Below are 19,375 nucleotides of genomic sequence, written 5' to 3' on the forward strand. Positions count from 1 at the left end.
GTAGGAGACTCCACAACCCCCCTGGGCAACCTGTTCCAGTGCTCTATCACTCTTACAGTAAAGAAGTTCTTCCTGATGTTAACGTGGAACTTCCTATGCTCCAGTTTACACCGATTGCCCCTTGTCCTATCACTGGATATCACTGAAAAAAGCCTAGCTCCCTCATCCTGACACCTACCCTTTACATATTTGTAAACATTGATGAGGTCACCCCTCAGTCTCCTCTTCTCCAAGCTAAAGAGACCCAGCTCCCTCAGCCTCTCCTCATAAGGGAGATGTTCCACTCCCTTAATCATCTTTGTGGCTCTGCGCTGGACTCCTTCAAGCAATTCCCTGTCCTTCTTGAACAGAGGGGCCCAGAACTGGACGCAATATTCCAGATGCGGCCTCACCAAGGCTGAGTAGAGGGGGAGGAGAACCTCTCTTGACCTACTAACCACTCCCTTTCTAATGCACCCTAGGATGCCATTTGCCTTCTTGGCCACAAGAGCACATTGCTGGCTCATGGTCATCCTCCTATCCACCAGGACCCCCAGGTCCCTTTCCCCTTCGCTACTTTCCAGCAGGTCACCCCCCAACCTGTACTGGTACATGGGGTTGTTCTTCCCCAGATGCAAGACTCTACACTTGCCCTTGTTAAATCTCATCAACTTTCTCCCCGCCCAACTCTCCAGCCTGTCCAGGTCTCGCTGAATGGCAGCACAGTCCTCTGGTGTGTCAGCCACTCCTCCCAGTTTTGTGTCATCAGCAAACTTGCTGATGGTGCACTCAGTTCCCTCATCCAGGTCATTGATGAAAATACTAAACAGCACCGGTCTCAGCACCGACCCCTGGGGAACTCCACTAGTCACAGACCTCCAGCTAGATTCTGTGCCATTTACCACAACTCTCTGCCTTCTTCCTTTCAACCAGTTCTCGATCCACCTCACTACTTGATCGTCAAGCCCACACTTCTTTAGCTTATCTATGAGGATGCTGTGGGAGACAGTATCAAATGCCTTACTGAAATCAAGAAAAACTACATCTACCGCTCTACCATCATCCCTCCACCTAGTCACTACCTCATAGAAGGCTATAAGGTTGGTCATACATGACTTCCCCCTCATAAAACCATGTTGGCTGTTCTTAATGACCCCCTCATCCTTGATATGCCTAGTGATGGAGTCAAGAATAAGTTGTTCCATCACCTTTCCAGGGATGGAGGTAAGGCTGACCGGTCTGTAATTACCCGGGTCCTCCTTCTTGCCCTTCTTATAGATTGGTGTGACCTTTGCCATCCGCCAATCCTCAGGCACCTCGCCCGTTTCCCACGACTTACCAAAGATGATGGGAAGTGGCCTAGCAATGACCTCCGCCAGCTCCCTCAGCACCCGTGGGTGCATTCCATCCGGACCCATCGATTTACAGATGTCCAGATTGCATAGCTGATCCCTAACCCAATTCTCATCTACCAAAGCAAACTCCTCCTTTGTCCTGACTCCTTCTGGGGCTATAGAAATCCGGGGCCCTCGGGGAGAGTCTGCAGGAGTAAAGACAGAGGCAAAGAAGGCATTCAGCACCTCTGCCTTCTTTATATCCTCTGTCTCCAGGGCACCCACTTCGTTCAGCAGTGGGCCTATATTGCCTCTTGTTTTAGTTTTATTTGCTATGTATTTGAAGAAGCCCTTTCTATTGTCTTTAACCTGACTAGCAAGATTGAGTTCCAAGGAGGCCTTAGCTGTCCTAATTGCCTCCCTACATCCTCTAACAACTGTCCTATATTCCTCCCAAGCGGCCAGCCCCTCCTTACATAATCCATAGATTCCCCTTTTCCACTTGAGTTTGCCCAGCAGCTCCTTGTTTAACCACGCCGGTCTCCTAGATCCCTTACTTGATTTCCTACTCATTGGGACGCTCCGATCCTGAGCTTGGAAGAAGCAGTCCTTGAATGCTAACCAACTATCTTGAGCCCCTTTACCGCCTAGTACCCTTTCCCATGAGACTTCCCTTAGCAGTTGACTGAAGAGGCCAAAGTTGGCCCTTCGGAAATCCAGAACTGTGGCTTTGCTAGGTATTCTATTCCTCCCACACAGGATCCTAAACTCCACCATCTCATGGTCACTGCAGCCAAGGCTGCCATTGACCATCACCACTTTGACCAAACCCTCCTTGTTGGCGAGTACTAAATCTAGCAGCGCTGCTCTCCTAGTTGGTACGTCCACCATTTGCATTAAGAAATTATCATCAATGCACTCGAGGAACCTCCTAGACTGTGAATGACTGGCTGTGTGAGTCTTCCAGCAAATATCGGGGTAGTTAAAGTCCCCCACGACGACTAAGGCATGTAGTCGCGAGGCTACTTCCAGTTGCCTGTAGAAAGCCTCATCAACTCCTTCGTCCTGATCAGGAGGTCTGTAATAGACCCCCACAACTGTATCACCCGTGCCAGTCAGCCCCTTGATTCGTACCCACAGACATTCCACTTGCTCCTCATCCGACCCCGGACAGAACTCAATGCATTCTAGTTGCTCTCTCACGTAAAGAGCAACTCCACCACCTCGCTTTGCCGACCTATCTTTCCTAAAAAGGACATAGCCATCCATGACCACATTCCAGTCATGTGAACTGTCCCACCATGTCTCTGTAATTGCCACTAGATCATAACCTTTAGCCTGCACACAGACTTCTAACTCCTCCTGTTTATTCCCCATGCTGCGTGCATTGGTGTACAGGCATTTCAGGGAGCCAGTCCTAGTACCCTTTTTCCCCTGCGGGACAGGGTCTAAAAAGCTATCCTTTCCCACAAGTGAAACAAGAGATTGATAGTCCTCCTTAGCCCACCATCCTTCAATCCCTAGCATGTTCCTCTTGGGCTTGTCCAGATCATCTGGTTCCAAACTCTAAAACTCCCTGCCATGGGCAGAGTCACCTTCCACTAAACCAAGTTGCTCAAAGTGCCATACAACCTGGCCTTGAACATTTCCAGGTATGGGGCATTCACAACTTCTCTGGGAAACCTGTTCCGATTTGCCTTTTATTTGGGAATTTTCATGTTCTTCTCAAGTGCTATTCATATAATTTAAGCAAGTCATAATTACCAAAGTTAGACAGAATTTGTAAGTTTCCCCTATTTGTCAGCGGTGGAAATATAACAAATACAATGTCAGAACTTTGCTCTGTACAGGTGTGCAACAGACTCTTACTGTACCTGCATAAATGAAATATTGTGGCAGCTCTAGAAGATATTTTCAAAATCTGCTCTTTATTGCAACATGCATATGAAAAGTAGTATTAAAGTGCTCAATTTTACCTTCTCATTTGTCTGCCAAGGTGAATATTCCCAATGTATATACATCATCTTGTAAACAGAAAATATATCCGGTTATGCCAAATTCTGGCTTTGATACACTTCTGGTGAATAGATATTTGCTGATTATATCATTTTAGTTCTTAATGTTTGTTCAGTTTGAAATGAGGTCTTAAATGAAGGCTTTATTTGAAGATGATATACAGCCATTAATTGTAAGCCTAATGGATTTTCTGTCTGCTTTGGATTGATTAAACAGTGATTTCTGAGTTAGAGAACTGGGAATGATATTGAACACAGACATTCCATGTACATTTTCATGCTTCAGTAAGTCAAGTTCAAAGAAGTTTGTCAACAGTATATTGGAAAAGATACCTTAATCTCAATTGAACTGTCTCTGAAAATGGCCAAAGTCTGGAAAGAAATTTCTGTCTTAACAATGAGCGAAAGAGAGTTGTTGCATTTTTTGAAAGTATTATTATTTCTTGCTGGTGAGTTTGTGTTTAGGGGAAACGGAGTGTGTTCTCAGTCAGGGGCTGAGTTCCTTTCATGTTCATATTCCTTTCTCAGGAGAACTATTTGAGCATTTGACATTTCTTCCTTTTCCCATGAAACCTAGTGATCATGAAAATGTTGGAACTTAGCTGAGCTGTTCTTAGCACGGAATTGTCCTTATGTAAAATCATCATCCCTTTGCGCTGAAATAGTTAATCCGAATAATTAATTGAGCAATTCTTTCTCCATTTCAGTTCACTGTTCATACATTTGCTGGACGCAATATTGCTAGACCTAATGCTGGAATCTGGCTTAAAAAAAAAAAAAAAAGTCTTTTCTTTGATTTATTTCCACCTTATGGGCAGCATGACTTGGTTTACAAGCTTACATTAAAAACTATGAGATTAGTTCCAGAGGAATGTACATCTAGAACAAATCTCATGAAGAAAGAAATTAAACATATATGGATATTACTGTCACGAAAATAAGGGTCAAACAAGTAATCAGACTAGAATTTAATTAAGTGTCAAAAAGCATGGACTATGTTCAGGTATTATGCAAAATATTATGGTATAATATTCTTGCTGGATAGTATAGTAATAAATAGTTGGATGGAAAGAAAATGTGCCCCAGATTAAATATACCCCTTCAATCCCTGAACCCCTCAGGAAAAAACTGCTGTCCGGAATCTTCGGTGGTATAGAAAGGCTGTATCCAATAAAGTAGTACTGGCTGAATCATAAGTGTTTTCAACTTCAAGCATTTGGCCTACTCAAAACAGACAAAATGTTTTTAACAGTTATAGAAGTGAAATGTCCATACATGTATGTACACACCAGTAAGCAGGCACAAAATACATTTTTCTGCACCACTTGCAGAGTAAAGGGCACAGCTCTTCCCTAGCTCTTACTGAACTCTTGTTTACCTGCTTAGAGTTTTGAAAATCTTAAATGAATCCCTTATTTAAACACAAGATTTTGCCGCCTATTTGATTAAGTTATACTAGCTGAAGCAGAAATAATCCAGAAGATGGCCTTAAACCAGGAACGAAAATGGAAACTACTCAGTGTAGTCACAGTACACATCTTAGTCTTCTTTTTCACAAATGCTTCAAATAGAGATTCATAAATTCATAGGCATTAAGGTTGCAAGTGACTAACAATCATCACAGTGTGACCTTTCGCATTACAGAAATTATTATTTATGTAAATAAATTCTTGCTTTATGTCCTATGGCTGTGATTGAACTAAAACATATAGTTCATAAAAAGTTTCCAGTTTTTGACAATTTGCCACAATCTGGCTGCACAGAAATTAACAAAGGTGAATGGATCACTTCTGCCATGTATTACTGGTGAGAGCTTGAATTTATCAAGATAGCTGCATATCACTCCATATTGGTCTAAATATATCTGAGTCTATGGATATCCCATTATGGCTTGTCTTGACTATTAAAAATCAAGATCATAGTTAAAGAAATGGTTGCAACAATAGCATATGTTTAAAAAAAAACAAACCAAAACCACCCTCTACCACAAACATTTTTCAGTGCTGTTATGAAATCTAACAAAAGCCAGAGATCCAACATGTGGAACTGGTTATTCCAAGTTTCCTGTTGCTTTTGTCCATTTAAGATTTGATGTTTATGAAACTTAAGATAAGCCAATTGATGTCACTAGCAGAGTGAGGTGCCTTCTTTTTCTTCTCATATAAAAATGGTGTTTTAAATTAAAAAAAGCCCTAAGATTGAAAAATATAATACAGAATTAGGAAAACAAGTGTTCCGAAATTGCTTTATGTTGCCCAGCTTCATATCAAATGAAAAACATTGTTCGACCTAAACTGAATGTGGATATTTTTGGATAATTAATAGGAGTTTCATTTTCGGTTGAAAGAGAAATTTCAATCACAGAGAAACATTATCGTTTCATTTCATGGAAAATGTTATGCCTTTTCTGGTGAAAGAACTTTTTCTTTCAACAATTGTCCAGCAAATGAACTGAAAATCTTTCTTTACCTGCTTGCATTCCTACACCATGTGTGTTCTTCTGCATTTATTATAAGATGCTTGCCAACTTGCCATATTAAGACAGGCTGAGAAAGTTGGGGCTGTTCAGCCTGGAGAAGAGAAAGCTGCGTGGAGACCTCACAGCAGCCTTCCAGTATCTGAAGGGGGCCTATAAGGGGTCTGGAGAGGGACTCTTCATTAGGGGCTGTAGCAATAGGACAAGGGGTAGTTTAGGTTAGATACAAGGAAGTTCTTTACTGTGAGGATGGTCAGGCACTGAATGCTCCATCCCTGGCAGTGTTCAAGGCCAGGTTGGATGGAGTCTTGGGTGACACGGTTTAGTGTGAGGTGTCTCTGCCCATGGCAGGGGCGTTGGAACTAGATGATCTTAAGGTCCTTTCCAACCCTAACTATTCTATGATTCTATGAACCTGAATGTACTAATTTGCCCAAGAATTTTATTTAAATTGAGGTCTAATAGGGTCACTTTACAGAATGAAAAAAAAGGATTAGAGTCAGATTAAACAGAGAAGAGGTGCAACAGCTCAGCCAAGAGCTCTGCAGAGGGAAATTATTTCCTGTATGACCACAAAACCAAGCCAGGTGGCTTCTTCTAAGTCAGATCTGACTCCAGTCTGTCAGATGCTGTTAGCCCAAACACAGCTGTTACCTCCCCACATATAACATACTTACACAAACAGGAAGGCTTCATAATTTGCATAAGAATTAATTAGCCATAAACCCTTTTGGCAGTGTGGATAAATAATCCAAGTAATCCCGACCCCTGCTACCCTAATACTGTACACATGCCCAGAACTGCTAGCCCAGCAGTCCTTTTAGATATAGCCATGGGATCCTATTGAATTAAACTCTTAACTCTACTGGACTCTGAACTCTAAAGATTTAATCTGTTCATTAATGTTGGAAAATCATTCCTTTCAGCCAAATGCCAAGCACAGGTTTCAGACCCTTACTCTCATCTGTGCTCATTCAATAGTCTAATTTCTAGACTTAGTCTAAAACATAGGCAAATGTGCTCTGTTTCCCAAAACTTAATAATTATCCTAACCTGGTTGTTGATATGGATATATTGCATCGCTCATAAGAAGTTAAGGCTGCTGGCCCAGCACTACACTAAATCTAGTCTAGTGACCCTTTTGATACTGATATCTAAGTATACATTATCTGAACTTGTTGACATCTGGACCCTGGCCCTTATCCCAAGTTTAGGCATTCTTATCTCAGCTGCCCTAAATCCAAGATTATCCTTGCTGCCCTTGATTGTAGCCAGATTGAACAACTTTTCTGGCTAAGTACAAACTCAGTTTAAACCCTAATATATATTTCTGGACCTACCAAAACCCTTTTTTATTCGCTTTTGTCTCTTTCAGCTTTAGACATAACCTTTATCCAAAACATCATTCAATTCTGTTCAACCTGGAGAAGAGAAGGCTGCATGGAGACCTTATAGCAGCCTTCCAGTATCTGAAAGGGGGCTATAGGGATGCTGGGGAGGGACTCTTCATTAGGGACTGTAATGACAGGACAAGGGGTAATGGGATAAAACTTAAACAGGGAAAGTTTAGATCAGATATAAGGAGGAAGTTCTTTACTGTAAGGGTGGTGAGGCACTGGAATGCAAGGTGTCCTTGCCATAGCAAGGGGGTTGGAACTAGACGATCATAAGGTCCTTTCCAACCCTAGCTATTCTATGATTCTGTGAATACACAGAAGCAATATTTATTATCTAAAATATCATGGCCCAGGAGGTAAAATCATGTAAGAGCACGCACTAAATTTGGTCTCAGTACAGTCCTAACTTTACCTTATCAGATCCTGCAGAAGCCATTGCCATTGATTTCAGGTTGACGCTACTTTGGTCATGCCCCTACATTTAGGGTGGGAACAAAAGCAGTTCCTCATTTCAAGGTCTGTAAATTTATGTTTCAGGCATAGAGAGTTAAGACAGTATCTCAAAAGGTTATGGGGCCAGGTACTTATATCTGGGGAAAACAGGATTGCTTCCTAGTAATTTTCAACATAGGCTTTCTTAAACCTGTAGGGCTTAAGCTAGTGGTATTTGAGTCCTAGGACTGCACTGGAAAAATGTTAAGTGTTTTTACAGCTGAAAAAGATTGAAATCAGTGATCTAAGTGGAAGGTGAATGAGTTTGGAGCTTCTAGTCACCTGTGAAAATAAAAAACCTCAAGAGCCCTGAGTATGCCGCTTAAATATACATATGTGCCTATTTTGAAATGTGAGGAATAGGGAGAGCATCAATTACTTTTCAGGCATATTCAGCATGCATTAGTGTGAAAAGTGATATATAGCTGCTCAGGTGTATACAGTTTATTATAATTTTGAAGCAATCTGAAAGTTGAGCATTTTTAATTTATCCATTTAAAAGGATGCCTGTAAATGTGCCTTCTTGGGAAAGAAAGCAACAGGACAGACCTTCAATCATTGCCGCAATGAGAAAATATTCCCAAATTTAAAAAGAAAAGAAAACTTGAGCAACCACTGTATTGCTATATTTTTTCTTTTTCGCTCTGGAGATAACTGAGGAGGCTGTATACCCTTTTCTGAAAGGTAAGTCAGAAGGCAACTGTCTCTATCGTATTAATTATGCACTTTCTCAGCTGGTTCTTCTAACCTGAGATGGCTCAGGTTTTCTCAGACATGTTGCAGAGAGGCTGAGTTGTAAGTTTTCATGTCAAATCCCCAGTATTGGGTTGTGAGGGACAAGGTGATAACAAATAGTAACTCAATCTGTTATATGTACTACACATTTGAAGTAGTTTATTTCTACATGTCTAATGTGTTGTTATTTTCCTAATAATATTTACTCAATGAATTTGCTAAATTGCTATGCTAATTAATGTAAAAGAGCCTTGAGAGCATCTTATGAAAACAAACACATATGGTAGGACTGAATGTGACTGAAGAGATACTGCCAGTACTTTTTCTTTCTCTAAATGTACTTTAAACCAGTTGTCTTCAGTTTCTGGCCCTCATCTTCACCCTTCTACTTTATACTGCTGTTTGTTTACACTGGTATTTGTGCTGTAGATTGCTTGTGGTAGTGCACCTGTGGAAGTAGCATGAGGTGATCTTGTGTGGTGGTTTGCAGGGAGCAGCAGGGAGTGTGTGCTATGGCTTTGTACCTCACCACAATGACTGGTGGGGTTTGTGTTTTGTTGTCTGTTGGTTTTGACCAGTAAGTAGTGAAGAGAATATGTATAAATGATTGCTAAAGTCAGAGTGTTTGCCCCAACAATTACTACATCTAACTGTTTAGAACTGTAACTTTAATATTTTGGCAAAATGATTTTCTATGCATACACACATAATTTGTGGTTAAATGCAAATGCTCTAAAGATATTTTGGATACCTTTCACCTTTTATTTGACAATATCTACCAGAGAATAGCTATTTAGGGTATTTGTTAATGGCCTGTATCATATGCCCTCAATATGTGCCTACTTCCTTGCCATCATCAAATCTTTTGTACTCAGATATCGGTTTCCTGGACAGAGCCATCTTTTTCCACTCACTGCAATAAAGTAAAGAATATAATTATCTAATATTCTCTCATTCAAATATAAATGTTTTTACTTGCTCATGGAAACATCCATTCTTACGGTCTGATTTAGGTAGCTCTTTCAACCTTCCCCTATCAGTTTTCATCAAGAAATATTTACGTTTGGTTTCCTTCATCATGTTGTATGCAACCAGAACAGTAAGGGCTGTTGCAAAGCTGAACTTTTTCTTTGAGCCCTGTAAACTGAGCACAATCACCCAAAGTCATGTACTCCCTGCTACCTCACCCTCTTCCCGTCTTGAGTTTTCAACACCTGTATAATGTGCAGGAAAGGATCTAAAAGACATTTTAACTCATGTAAGCTATATACCAGTGAAATAAGTAACCAGGAAGCCATTGAGTCTGCATAAAGGGAAAGACACACACTATGTGTAATTAATTGTAACAGAGAATTTTCTGGATTTATCAATGTACAAAAATATACATGGATTTGCACTCTGCAGGTTGTGCAATAAGACACATTTTGCACTTGATTAGATGCCTACAGAAGCTAATGGACTAACTGAGCTAATTTTCTATAGATTCTAACCCATGCTATTAGCAAAATGTATTTTATCAATGTTAACTGCATGGTTCAGTGATTATGACACCTATATATGCAACTTATAATTCTTTAGTAAATTCTGTGTATATAGTTTCTATATTGTGTCCCATTTTGCTTACATAAGCTGTTTCTTCTATAAAACACGAGACATCTTGTAATACTTTCCCATACATTTGAAAACATGACTACATCTTACACGATTATTTTAATCTTAGTACTTCACTACTATAGAAGTCTACTATATTCACTACTATAGGTCTGCTCCTCTGCAGACCTTTTCTTCTCAATACAATTTGATATGCATTCAGTGTATGCCTGTGCTGTTATACCCATGGCTTCTTCATTCTTTGAAGTTTATTGTGCTGGGCATGTTTTGTTGAGGTGTTCAACAACTCAAGTTATCTTCAGGTGTTCTGTGTGATGAGTCTGCACAGCACAGACTGGTGGGTAAAATTTTTTCCTTAGTGCTTCATGTAAATAAATCAGTGGTCTGGCCTAAGTACCAAAAATCTACAGGAGATTTTCTCCAGCTCCTCCTACCTCCTTATTTGCTTTGGACAGTGAAAGCTGGGTGATAGATTGGTATCACTTCCATGGTGCTTGAATCAAGCTTGTATATGAGCAGCCTAGAACAGCTGGAAATGAGCTGGTTGGGTTTTGAAAACACGTATGTAATAATTTTGTAAAAATAATTATTCTTGGCTATATGATAACTTTGGCATCTACTGGTACCTGCTCTCCAAAACCGTTAGCACAGCCCCAGGATTTAGGCCTTTCTTTCCTCTAACTTGGCATGATTCACATTTTTGTAATTCCACATATTTCAATACAGAATCATGCTTGTATTCATGATATTTTGAATTCTAGAGCATTGTAAACATTGAAATGATATGCCGACAACAAAACTATGATATTGAATTGTCTCCTTAATAACATCACATAGTGAAAAGCGTCGTAACTATTATAAACAGTGTGCATTTTTAGTAAAATTTTGAATAAATTGTTTAACAAAACAGCATTCAAAATATATTCACCTGCTTTATAACCTTCCTGCAGTCATGATTCATAATATATGATAATAATTAGGTTGGCATAGGAATAGAAAATCAGAAGGATAGAAGATCCCTTTGTAGAAGAAAGACATTGAAGCTTTCTGAAAGAAAGTTCTGCAGGACCGTGTAATCTTCTGACTCATTTAACTATTGAATTATCAGCTCAATCCATAATTATGTGATAGTACATTGAGTCTGACTATTCACATAGCATAAAATTAGCTTTAATTTCTTAAAACTGAATCTTCTCTGCAGCAATAAAAGAGGAGTAAAGCTCATAATACAAGTATTTCAATTAGGTGGGATTATATTGTCTCTTTAAATAGTATAAAAATGTGTGAAAGCTTATGATCGAATTTCCTAATAAGCAGGTGTACATCATAAAATAATGGCATGAGCCATTTATGATGTGATTTAAGGAGACAGAAAGGTGTCTCTGAGGGATGTCTTCTCAAAAATATCTAGGGACAGGGTGGTTTTCTTATAAACAATGATCAACATATGCTCACAACTAAGTATGCAATGCTACACTGGGACAGGGCTTGTGGGGGCTATTGCAACTTTGAATTGACTTACTAATATTGAGCTTTCTGCAAGATAAAACAAATGAAGCAAACTTTGGGAGAGCCTGAAAAAGCAATTGCCAGTGGCTTTGAGAAGTAAATTTTCATGCAGTTGAAAAAAATTAGCTTTCATTACAGTGAAAGGTAGAGCCATCAAATCCACACTTCAAAATAAAAAATGTTTAAGTATTTTGTGATAGTCTAGGCAGCTGCCAAATTATAGGTGAAGTCAGTAAGACACAGAAAGAATGCTTTTGCAGAAACTGTGTCGAGAGTGGCTTTGGATTAAAAAAAATCCATCTGGATAAAGCGAACTCTTTCGTGTTATGAATTAATTGCCTGGCTAGGCTACTTCTGCTGTAATTAGTTCTGCATTAGTGGAACTCAGAACCTCAATAAATCAGAAAGGTGATAATTCTGTTTTTTAGCTTTCTTCAACTCAGATTTCTAAAATAAAAAAGTCTTCTAATTGATTTTTCTTTCGCCTGAAAAATTCACAACATGTCACTCAGATGAACATCTGTTTTGTTTTCGCACTTGAGACAGCACGAAGATATGTGTAATCCTCATCAGCAATTCTTTCAGCTTCTCTGAGACTGGCTCTGACTTTTTTATACAGTTTATTTCAGTGGAATTTGCAGAAAAAGCTCTGTCAAGACTCACCGTACTGTTAGCCATTACCTGTTGCTTTTGCTCAGTAGTCAGAAAGTGAAATAAACTTTCTTATCTTGGTGTGATTCGCTTAAACTTTTGCGAGGACAAGGGGACATACTGCATAATATTATTCATAAGTTTTTCTTCCCTCTGCAACAATATTATTATCTGTGGTACTTACTTACTCTTATTTACTTCTCTCCTATATTACCTGGTATGATTCTCTCCTTACCTTGATAATGTGGGAACTGCAAGCCAAAGAAACTTCCCTGTACTGCTGAAAATTGAGTATATAATCGAAAGCTTTGTGTGAGACTTGGCAATAGCCTCTTCCCATTTTTCATTATTTTGACTTACGTACATCTATCATCTTCATTAAATGCATCATGCTTTACCCTCTGTGTGGAAGTGTAGAGGGCATAAATCTTACAGGTACTGCTGTTTGTATATTCTGTAATCTAAATAGGTCTAGAACTGCATTTGCAGTGTTACTGCAAGAGGCATCAATTCTACCACTAATAACTCTTGTAACAACTAATTAAAAGAACATGCATGAACAACTTAATTGTTGTATTAGTGATATAAAGGGTTCTTCATGAGAGAATGAAAGTGGCAGGACAAAAATTTTTATATAATAATGTATTAATTTTACTATTACCTTTTTATGTAAGAAGCTTCTGAAATGTCCATGGGAACATTATTTGGTCATCACTGAGATCTTTTCAGCTGCCTAAATATAGGCCATGAAACACAATTTGTGTAGTACCTCATCTCTGAAGTGTTATTTGGTATTTGTTAATTAACAGAAATGTCCTTAATACTGGCAATGAGATGAATGTGAGAGTCTAAATAAATGGTACTCAATATCCAGAGACTTTTACCTTTGTAAACTGTGTTTGAAAGAGATGCATAACTGTCAAAGAAGCTGCCTGACCATGTATATTGATGATATTATGCAGACATGTCTCCTGTTATTGCTTTTGAGTTTCACTAGGCTCTCATGAGACTACAGCATAAAGAATACCATTGATGCACCAGCACAAAAAAAATCAAAGAATAGCCCTGTAAAAATCACAGCAAGGAGCAGCAGCTACCATTAATAAACAAAGAGAGAAATTGTAAGCTTTGTTAGCAGAGAGACTGAAAGAAGAGTGAAAATAGTTTCCAGGGAATATAGGCCCATCGATGTGGGTAGGAAGTAGCTCCTGCCAGCATCTGTCACAATTACTTTTCTGCATGCTGTAAAGGGAAACCTTATTGCTCTATTTAATTATTCAGCACTGTGATATCCCTCCTCCCTAGTTTACTCAGAGGGGGCTTAGAAGAACAAACCCTTTCCCTAATAGCTATGTATGCAGTCAGTTAAAGCTGTCAGCTCTTGGTATGACTTCTACATGGGCAGTGTTTGAGATATGTTGCCAAATACATTCTTTTTCAGCTTTACATCTCCAATTTGGGGGGAAAAAGGAGAAAAAGTAAGCAGTTACGCCGACCACATACCTCAGAAAGATTGTACATTTGATGACTGCAACTACATGATTTCATGTCCTCTCTAAGCCTACTTTATCTTATGTGCCAAGCACCAGGATACAGCCAAGCAAGGATGTTCAAAGCATATTGTCAATTTATCAGTTTTTCAGAATTCTTGGTCACCTGGGTATTTTATAGAGTTTATCATCTTTGATGTGAATACCTCAAGCATGTATACTTTGAAGATGCCCCCTGAAAATGTTCTCGTAGAACATAAACACCAAAGGGGATGAGGGAGGATGGATTTTTAAAAGTATCAATACTTACAGAATGTACTTTTCACCATTTCCTTGTCTTTAATAATAGTACATTTACCCAAAACACTCAAATAAAGTGTAACAGCATAATGTTCTGTTTCTTTATTTTATAGGCTAGCCAGATTGTTTTACCATGCTCATTTTGTGAGAATTTGTATGTTGATACATATAATAAATATATCTAATATACAGAGACTAAAGAAACAGATTCATGCAACATATGTTCAAACAAGGTTTGCTGGTGCAGGTAGCAGTGTCCAGAAATTCTAGGTACTGATCCTTTTTGCTCAACAGGATTGTAACATATTAAGCTTGTTGATTACCTACCAAACAATAATGAAAACATCCCACATAATGTGGAATTAAGGACAGAAACTTGAGGCCTTCATGAGTCCATATGTCACAGTTCCCTGTGACAAGTGAAGCAGAGGTTGAAGTAAAACAAGTAACTAAATAGATGAAAACAAAGCCTGTATTTGTTTGTAAGAGATTAAACTTCACAAAAAAAAAAAATCTTAAATATTTTATATTTTGGTACATGTAAATCCTTCAAGTTTGCAAATGGTACAAATACAGAAAAGCTCTATGTAATAACTTCATTTAAACATATAATTGGATTCCAGAAAACTTTTACTAAAACCAGGAAAAACACCTGTCGTTATTTGTAGGCTGTGACAGATTAGTAGAACATATATCAATAGCAAAGGGAATGCATAGCAACCAAGAAGGCTGGAATTTAAACAGAAGCCGAGTTATGGTAATAGCTGGACAAAAACAACTATCCGAATGATTTTAAAATTTCCATGAAATCATTCATTGGAAAAGACTGAATTACCAAAGACTTTAAAATGAAAAAGCTAGGAAAAATTAATCCTTTTGAAACATGCATGCAATGCTGTTAGGCGTGTGTGAAATCAGAAAAGGTGTCCAAACAATAATTCCCCTGTTTTTTACTGATATTGCTTAAGAGATGCTTTCTCTGAAGGTTAGCGTATTGAGCTGTGTATTAAAAGTACCTTTCACCACTCTTGACAAGGAAGCTATATAAAATGGCAAGTAACATTTTATAAAATATTTACAATGCAGTTCAGGTAAGAGCAGGCCACTAAAATACTATCTAACAATAATCAAGAAGGTGCAGTGAAAGCATGTGTGAATACTGAAATTCAGGGGCGCCGAGTTGGGTTTTCTAGAAATTGTGTGTTCCTGCACTTTTCCTCCCAGCCAAACCCCCTTTGAGGCCAGATAGTACTCTGGGCTTCAGCCTGAGGTCTGTATTAGACACTGCTTGAGAACTGCTTGGGATGCTGTTGTTGGCACCGACAGCACAGGTGATGAAAGTTTACTGAAATGCCCGTCACCATTTGTGTACGTCTTGGTTTTAATCCATGTCCTTGAAAGTGCACAAAACTGATCTGCAGCAGAAACATCAGTACATGGAAATTTGTTCTAGATTTCCCCCAGGGATGTGAACTACTCTGAACTCTGGGAGATGGAAAAAACTCCTGCAAGTTTCTATGGTTTTAGGGCACTAATCGTAGCTGATGTCATGACACAGATAACAAGGTACTTTTCCTTTGTCATAAATAAGAGATGTGCACTGTATGTGCTCTCTCCCTAATGCGTATTCTAGTCTTTATGTTACTATCAAATATTATAAAGCAGTGTTGGAGTGTAGGTTATTCACTCATCAGGGATATGTAAATCCTGTTAATTTTAGAAAGTATGTTTAATAAAATTGCATCATTGGCAGAGACCTTTTTATGACACTATACTGTGTTTCTTAGAGAGAGAAAATCCTTTGCATTACGTTCAAAGACAAAAATTGTTTTCCAGAGGAGCTGGGTGCCTAGGCTTCTTAGGCATTTTGAAAATCCCACTAGGCCTCTATTTACAGCTTTTTGGCACCTAAATACCCTCAAAAATCTGGCTCAGGAGTTATTACAGTAACACAAAGGAATAATAACTTATGTTTTTCATGCCAGAAGGATTTTACTGGCACTGAGCATCTTGATGTTACACTGGGGGAAATTATATTTACATATCTGAGAGCACTGAATTAATTATAACATAAAATAAGACTTTGTTTAACATACGTAAAGAATCTGTTCTCAAATACACTATTCCTTGTAAGCCTTGAGATCAAGTGTTTTACTAAGCCTAGGACAGCTGTAAACAAGGAGATGGCCAGTGTTCAATTAGTTGTGGTTGATTAGTACTACGAAAACCAGACATGGAGAGACCAAACTAGGTTGCTCAGCCTTAATGCCAGATCCATCACTACTATTTTTATTTTTTCTTCCTTGCTGCTGTTCTTTTCTTTCAGACTCTTAAAGTCTGCTTCTCCAATTTCCTGTTCCTAGGAAAAAATATAATTTTAAAATATCCTTGAAATGATACATTTTGACAAATTAATGTTATGAATCAGAAAGAGGAGCAGATATTTTGGCTTCTGGGTTATTCTTAAGCAAGGGAGGAAATGAATGGGGTCTAGTATATGTACTGAACTATGTATATATTTTCTTCATGGCCTCAGGAAGACCTCAGAGCTGAAAGCTCTATATTAATTTTTGATGGCTAGTTTCTATTCTCATTAAACTGTTTCTTTATATCTGTGTAGTACAGTTGAAGCAGCAAGAGTTATAGGGCTAGGAAAATGTCAGTAATACTTTTATAATTTAATTTTAAACTCATGGCCATAATTGCGGAAACCAGGTTTTGACTCATTTTTCTATAACTCAGGTTGTATATCCATCTGTGATAAAATGACTGAAAATAAAGTTGATAGTTGATCTATCTTAGGCAGGATTTTTCCACCTTGCTTCCTCTCTTGAACATGAGCAATGAGAATTGCAAGATACAACATTTCTGACACATTCTGAAGAACTGGTAAAATCCAAATTCTCTGCTACGCTAAAAATAAAAATCCAACTTGACATGGAAATGGGGCTATTTACACTGAAGTAGATTTGTGATGAAATAAATGCTTGTGCTGTAAACCTGTTTGCACTCAGTTTGCACTGATGGAAATAGAGAGTGACACCTCAGTGGATCCAACACAATGTCTGCAACAAACTTTAGCATAGTACTCTGATGTCCAATACCCTATTCTCTAGGAAAGGAAGGTACATAGTTTCCATAATTTCTTCTGTAGCTGTTTTGAGATCACAGTGTGCTTAAAAGCAGGAGGGTAGTTACTTAAAAGCAGGAGGGTAGTTATCTTTTCCCTACTGTACCTGCCACAGATACCAGTACATACTAGGGCAAATAGTAGAAAGCAGTGTTTGCAATGCACACTAAAGTTATATTTAAACACATCTCTAATGCTTTATCTTTTTCTTTTGTTGCCTATCAAAACAGCAAAGTGTTTCTTTTACTGTAAAGTCAATTTCAATAACTTATTTTTGTTTGCTCTCTTAAATCTGTTTTTTAATCAAATTAATTGCATGGAAGTAGCAAGTATACAGGTATAAATACAGGTACAAATACAACTTATTTTTATACTGTTATTAGTTGTATTCTAAGACATAGTTCTTAACTAACAATAAGAGGAATTATTTTTTTTTTAATAAATTGAAAATTATTGTGCCCTGCAATTTAGAAAAGTGAGATTTAGAAAAGATTTGAAAGCAGAAATTGATGGAACTGGGCCACCAAACCTACTGAAGACCTGGCTGATATTTTCATATAAGTTTGCCATGACCAATATTATTTGGATAAATTCTTTACAGGTAATGGCTATTTTGGAGAACAAAAGCATATTTGCACCTGTCTGGAGTACTTCTGTACACGAATTCCCAGCTGGTAGAAAGCAAATGATGTTTCTGCTTGTGTAGCACCTGGTTTTGATTTCAGAGGGGAAACAGAAGAAAATTACTTCAATGGGTGGTGACATTAAATACAGCTGCTGTCTGCCAGAAAGCATGTTATCTCCCTTTTACCCAAGTGAGAACACTTCTACCTTGCATCATGGATAAGATCAGAGCTCCAGCTGTGCTCTCCCAGAGGAAGAGACAGAAAGGGATATGTACTCCAAACCTTTCTTGCAGTTATGAAATAAAGTTCAATGAGTTTGTGATTTTTATTATGCAGAGGAAGATGGGCATGACCAGAAGGACATTTTTGATGGAGCTGGCAAGAAGAAAAGGCTTCAGAGTAGAAAGTGAGCTAAGGTAGGAAAATATTTATATGTGCAAAAATAATATGTAGTAATGCTGCTTGAAACATTCTAATTTGATAAATGCAGTCATACAAGTGACTGTGGTTGAAGCTTTTGCCTGTGTATTGGTGGGTATACTTTGCTCTTCTGACTATAAAGCTGCTTCAGGATTTCAGTAGGTGTTCCTAAAGTGTGTCTTCTGGGCAGAGAGTAGGCGGTATATAAACAGCAAAATTTCTTATTTTTCATCTCTAAAATCTGTGGTTTTAATTTGTCTTAAGTCTGTCAATTTAAACGTGTCTGCCTTTTCAGTGTGCAGCTTCTCATGCGTTAAATAAAAAATGCAAGGTGTGAATTTGCAAATATTTTTCATGTGCTATATTTCTGTGTATCTGTATAGTCTCAATGGAATCAATGAGTCATGTCTTCAGCTGATTTAAATAGTCTGTTGTTTATTTTCCCCTTGAAGTCAGATGAAGAGTAATCTGAATTTAAAGGCCAATTCCTGAAATTAAAATAAAGGTTAAACATTTAGGAAGGGAAAATGTGTATGTGTGTGTTGGGGCATTTCTCTAGAATGTCTCTGGTATTCTAATGTTTAATCTTCCTGTGAGTAATACTCTGATGTGAGTCTCAAAGTTACTGGCTTACATTTTGGTACAATCTGGAAGAGCACTGGAGAAAAAAAAAAAGTAAGAATAAAATACCACAGATGTGGCATTTCAGGGTGAAAATATACCCCAGCTGCAGATTCATCCCATGGTGTTTCAGTAACCCAACTCATTTTGAAGGAAGCCTTCTTCCAAACAGTGCTTGTCATGAGTGCTAGTTATATAGTTTTGCAGTTTTTGGAAAGATACATCATTATGTATGTTGTCTGAAAAGCTGGAAGAAAACCTAGTATTGATTGTTTCTCTGTATCTGTATGCAGATAGTATACAACTGGGTCCTCCTTATAAAAGCTCATTTCCACAGATTTTTCAATCCCATCAACTTTGAAAGCCTGAGGAAGAAGGGAGGATGAAATAACTTGTAAAACAAGATTCAAGCAGGTATTGAACAGAAGTAGGCAATTAGCGTCTGATACAAAACTAATTGAAGTCTCAGGGAAAAAAATTAACTGGGCTGTTCTGAAACCTACATTAACAATCCATTGAGGACTGAGTAGAGGCTTTATCTGAGCTGCTTTGACACACAGGTGTTTATTGCTAATATTTCAGGCTTTCT

General features: G+C 38.3%; 1 protein-coding gene across 17 annotated transcripts in view; it reads left to right on the forward strand.

Moving 5' to 3' along the window:
* DNTT (DNA nucleotidylexotransferase) overlaps positions 1 to 19,375 on the forward strand; it is a 194,919-nt gene that overhangs the window by 70,676 nt on the left and 104,868 nt on the right. For 8 of the 17 annotated variants that reach the window (XM_065671972.1, XM_065671975.1, XM_065671979.1 and 5 more), the window contains one exon: positions 18,082 to 18,161. In XM_065671972.1, coding sequence (XP_065528044.1) covers positions 18,082 to 18,161 — 80 coding nt within the window. Of the gene's footprint in view, positions 1 to 8,195; positions 8,378 to 17,929; positions 18,162 to 19,375 lie in introns of those variants that run through there. The other 9 variants (XR_010610936.1, XM_065671970.1, XM_065671982.1 and 6 more) reach the window with 2 other exon arrangements.

This window comes from Lathamus discolor, chromosome 3, assembly GCF_037157495.1.
Source record: "Lathamus discolor isolate bLatDis1 chromosome 3, bLatDis1.hap1, whole genome shotgun sequence".
In the NCBI taxonomy this organism is placed as follows: domain Eukaryota; kingdom Metazoa; phylum Chordata; class Aves; order Psittaciformes; family Psittacidae; genus Lathamus; species Lathamus discolor.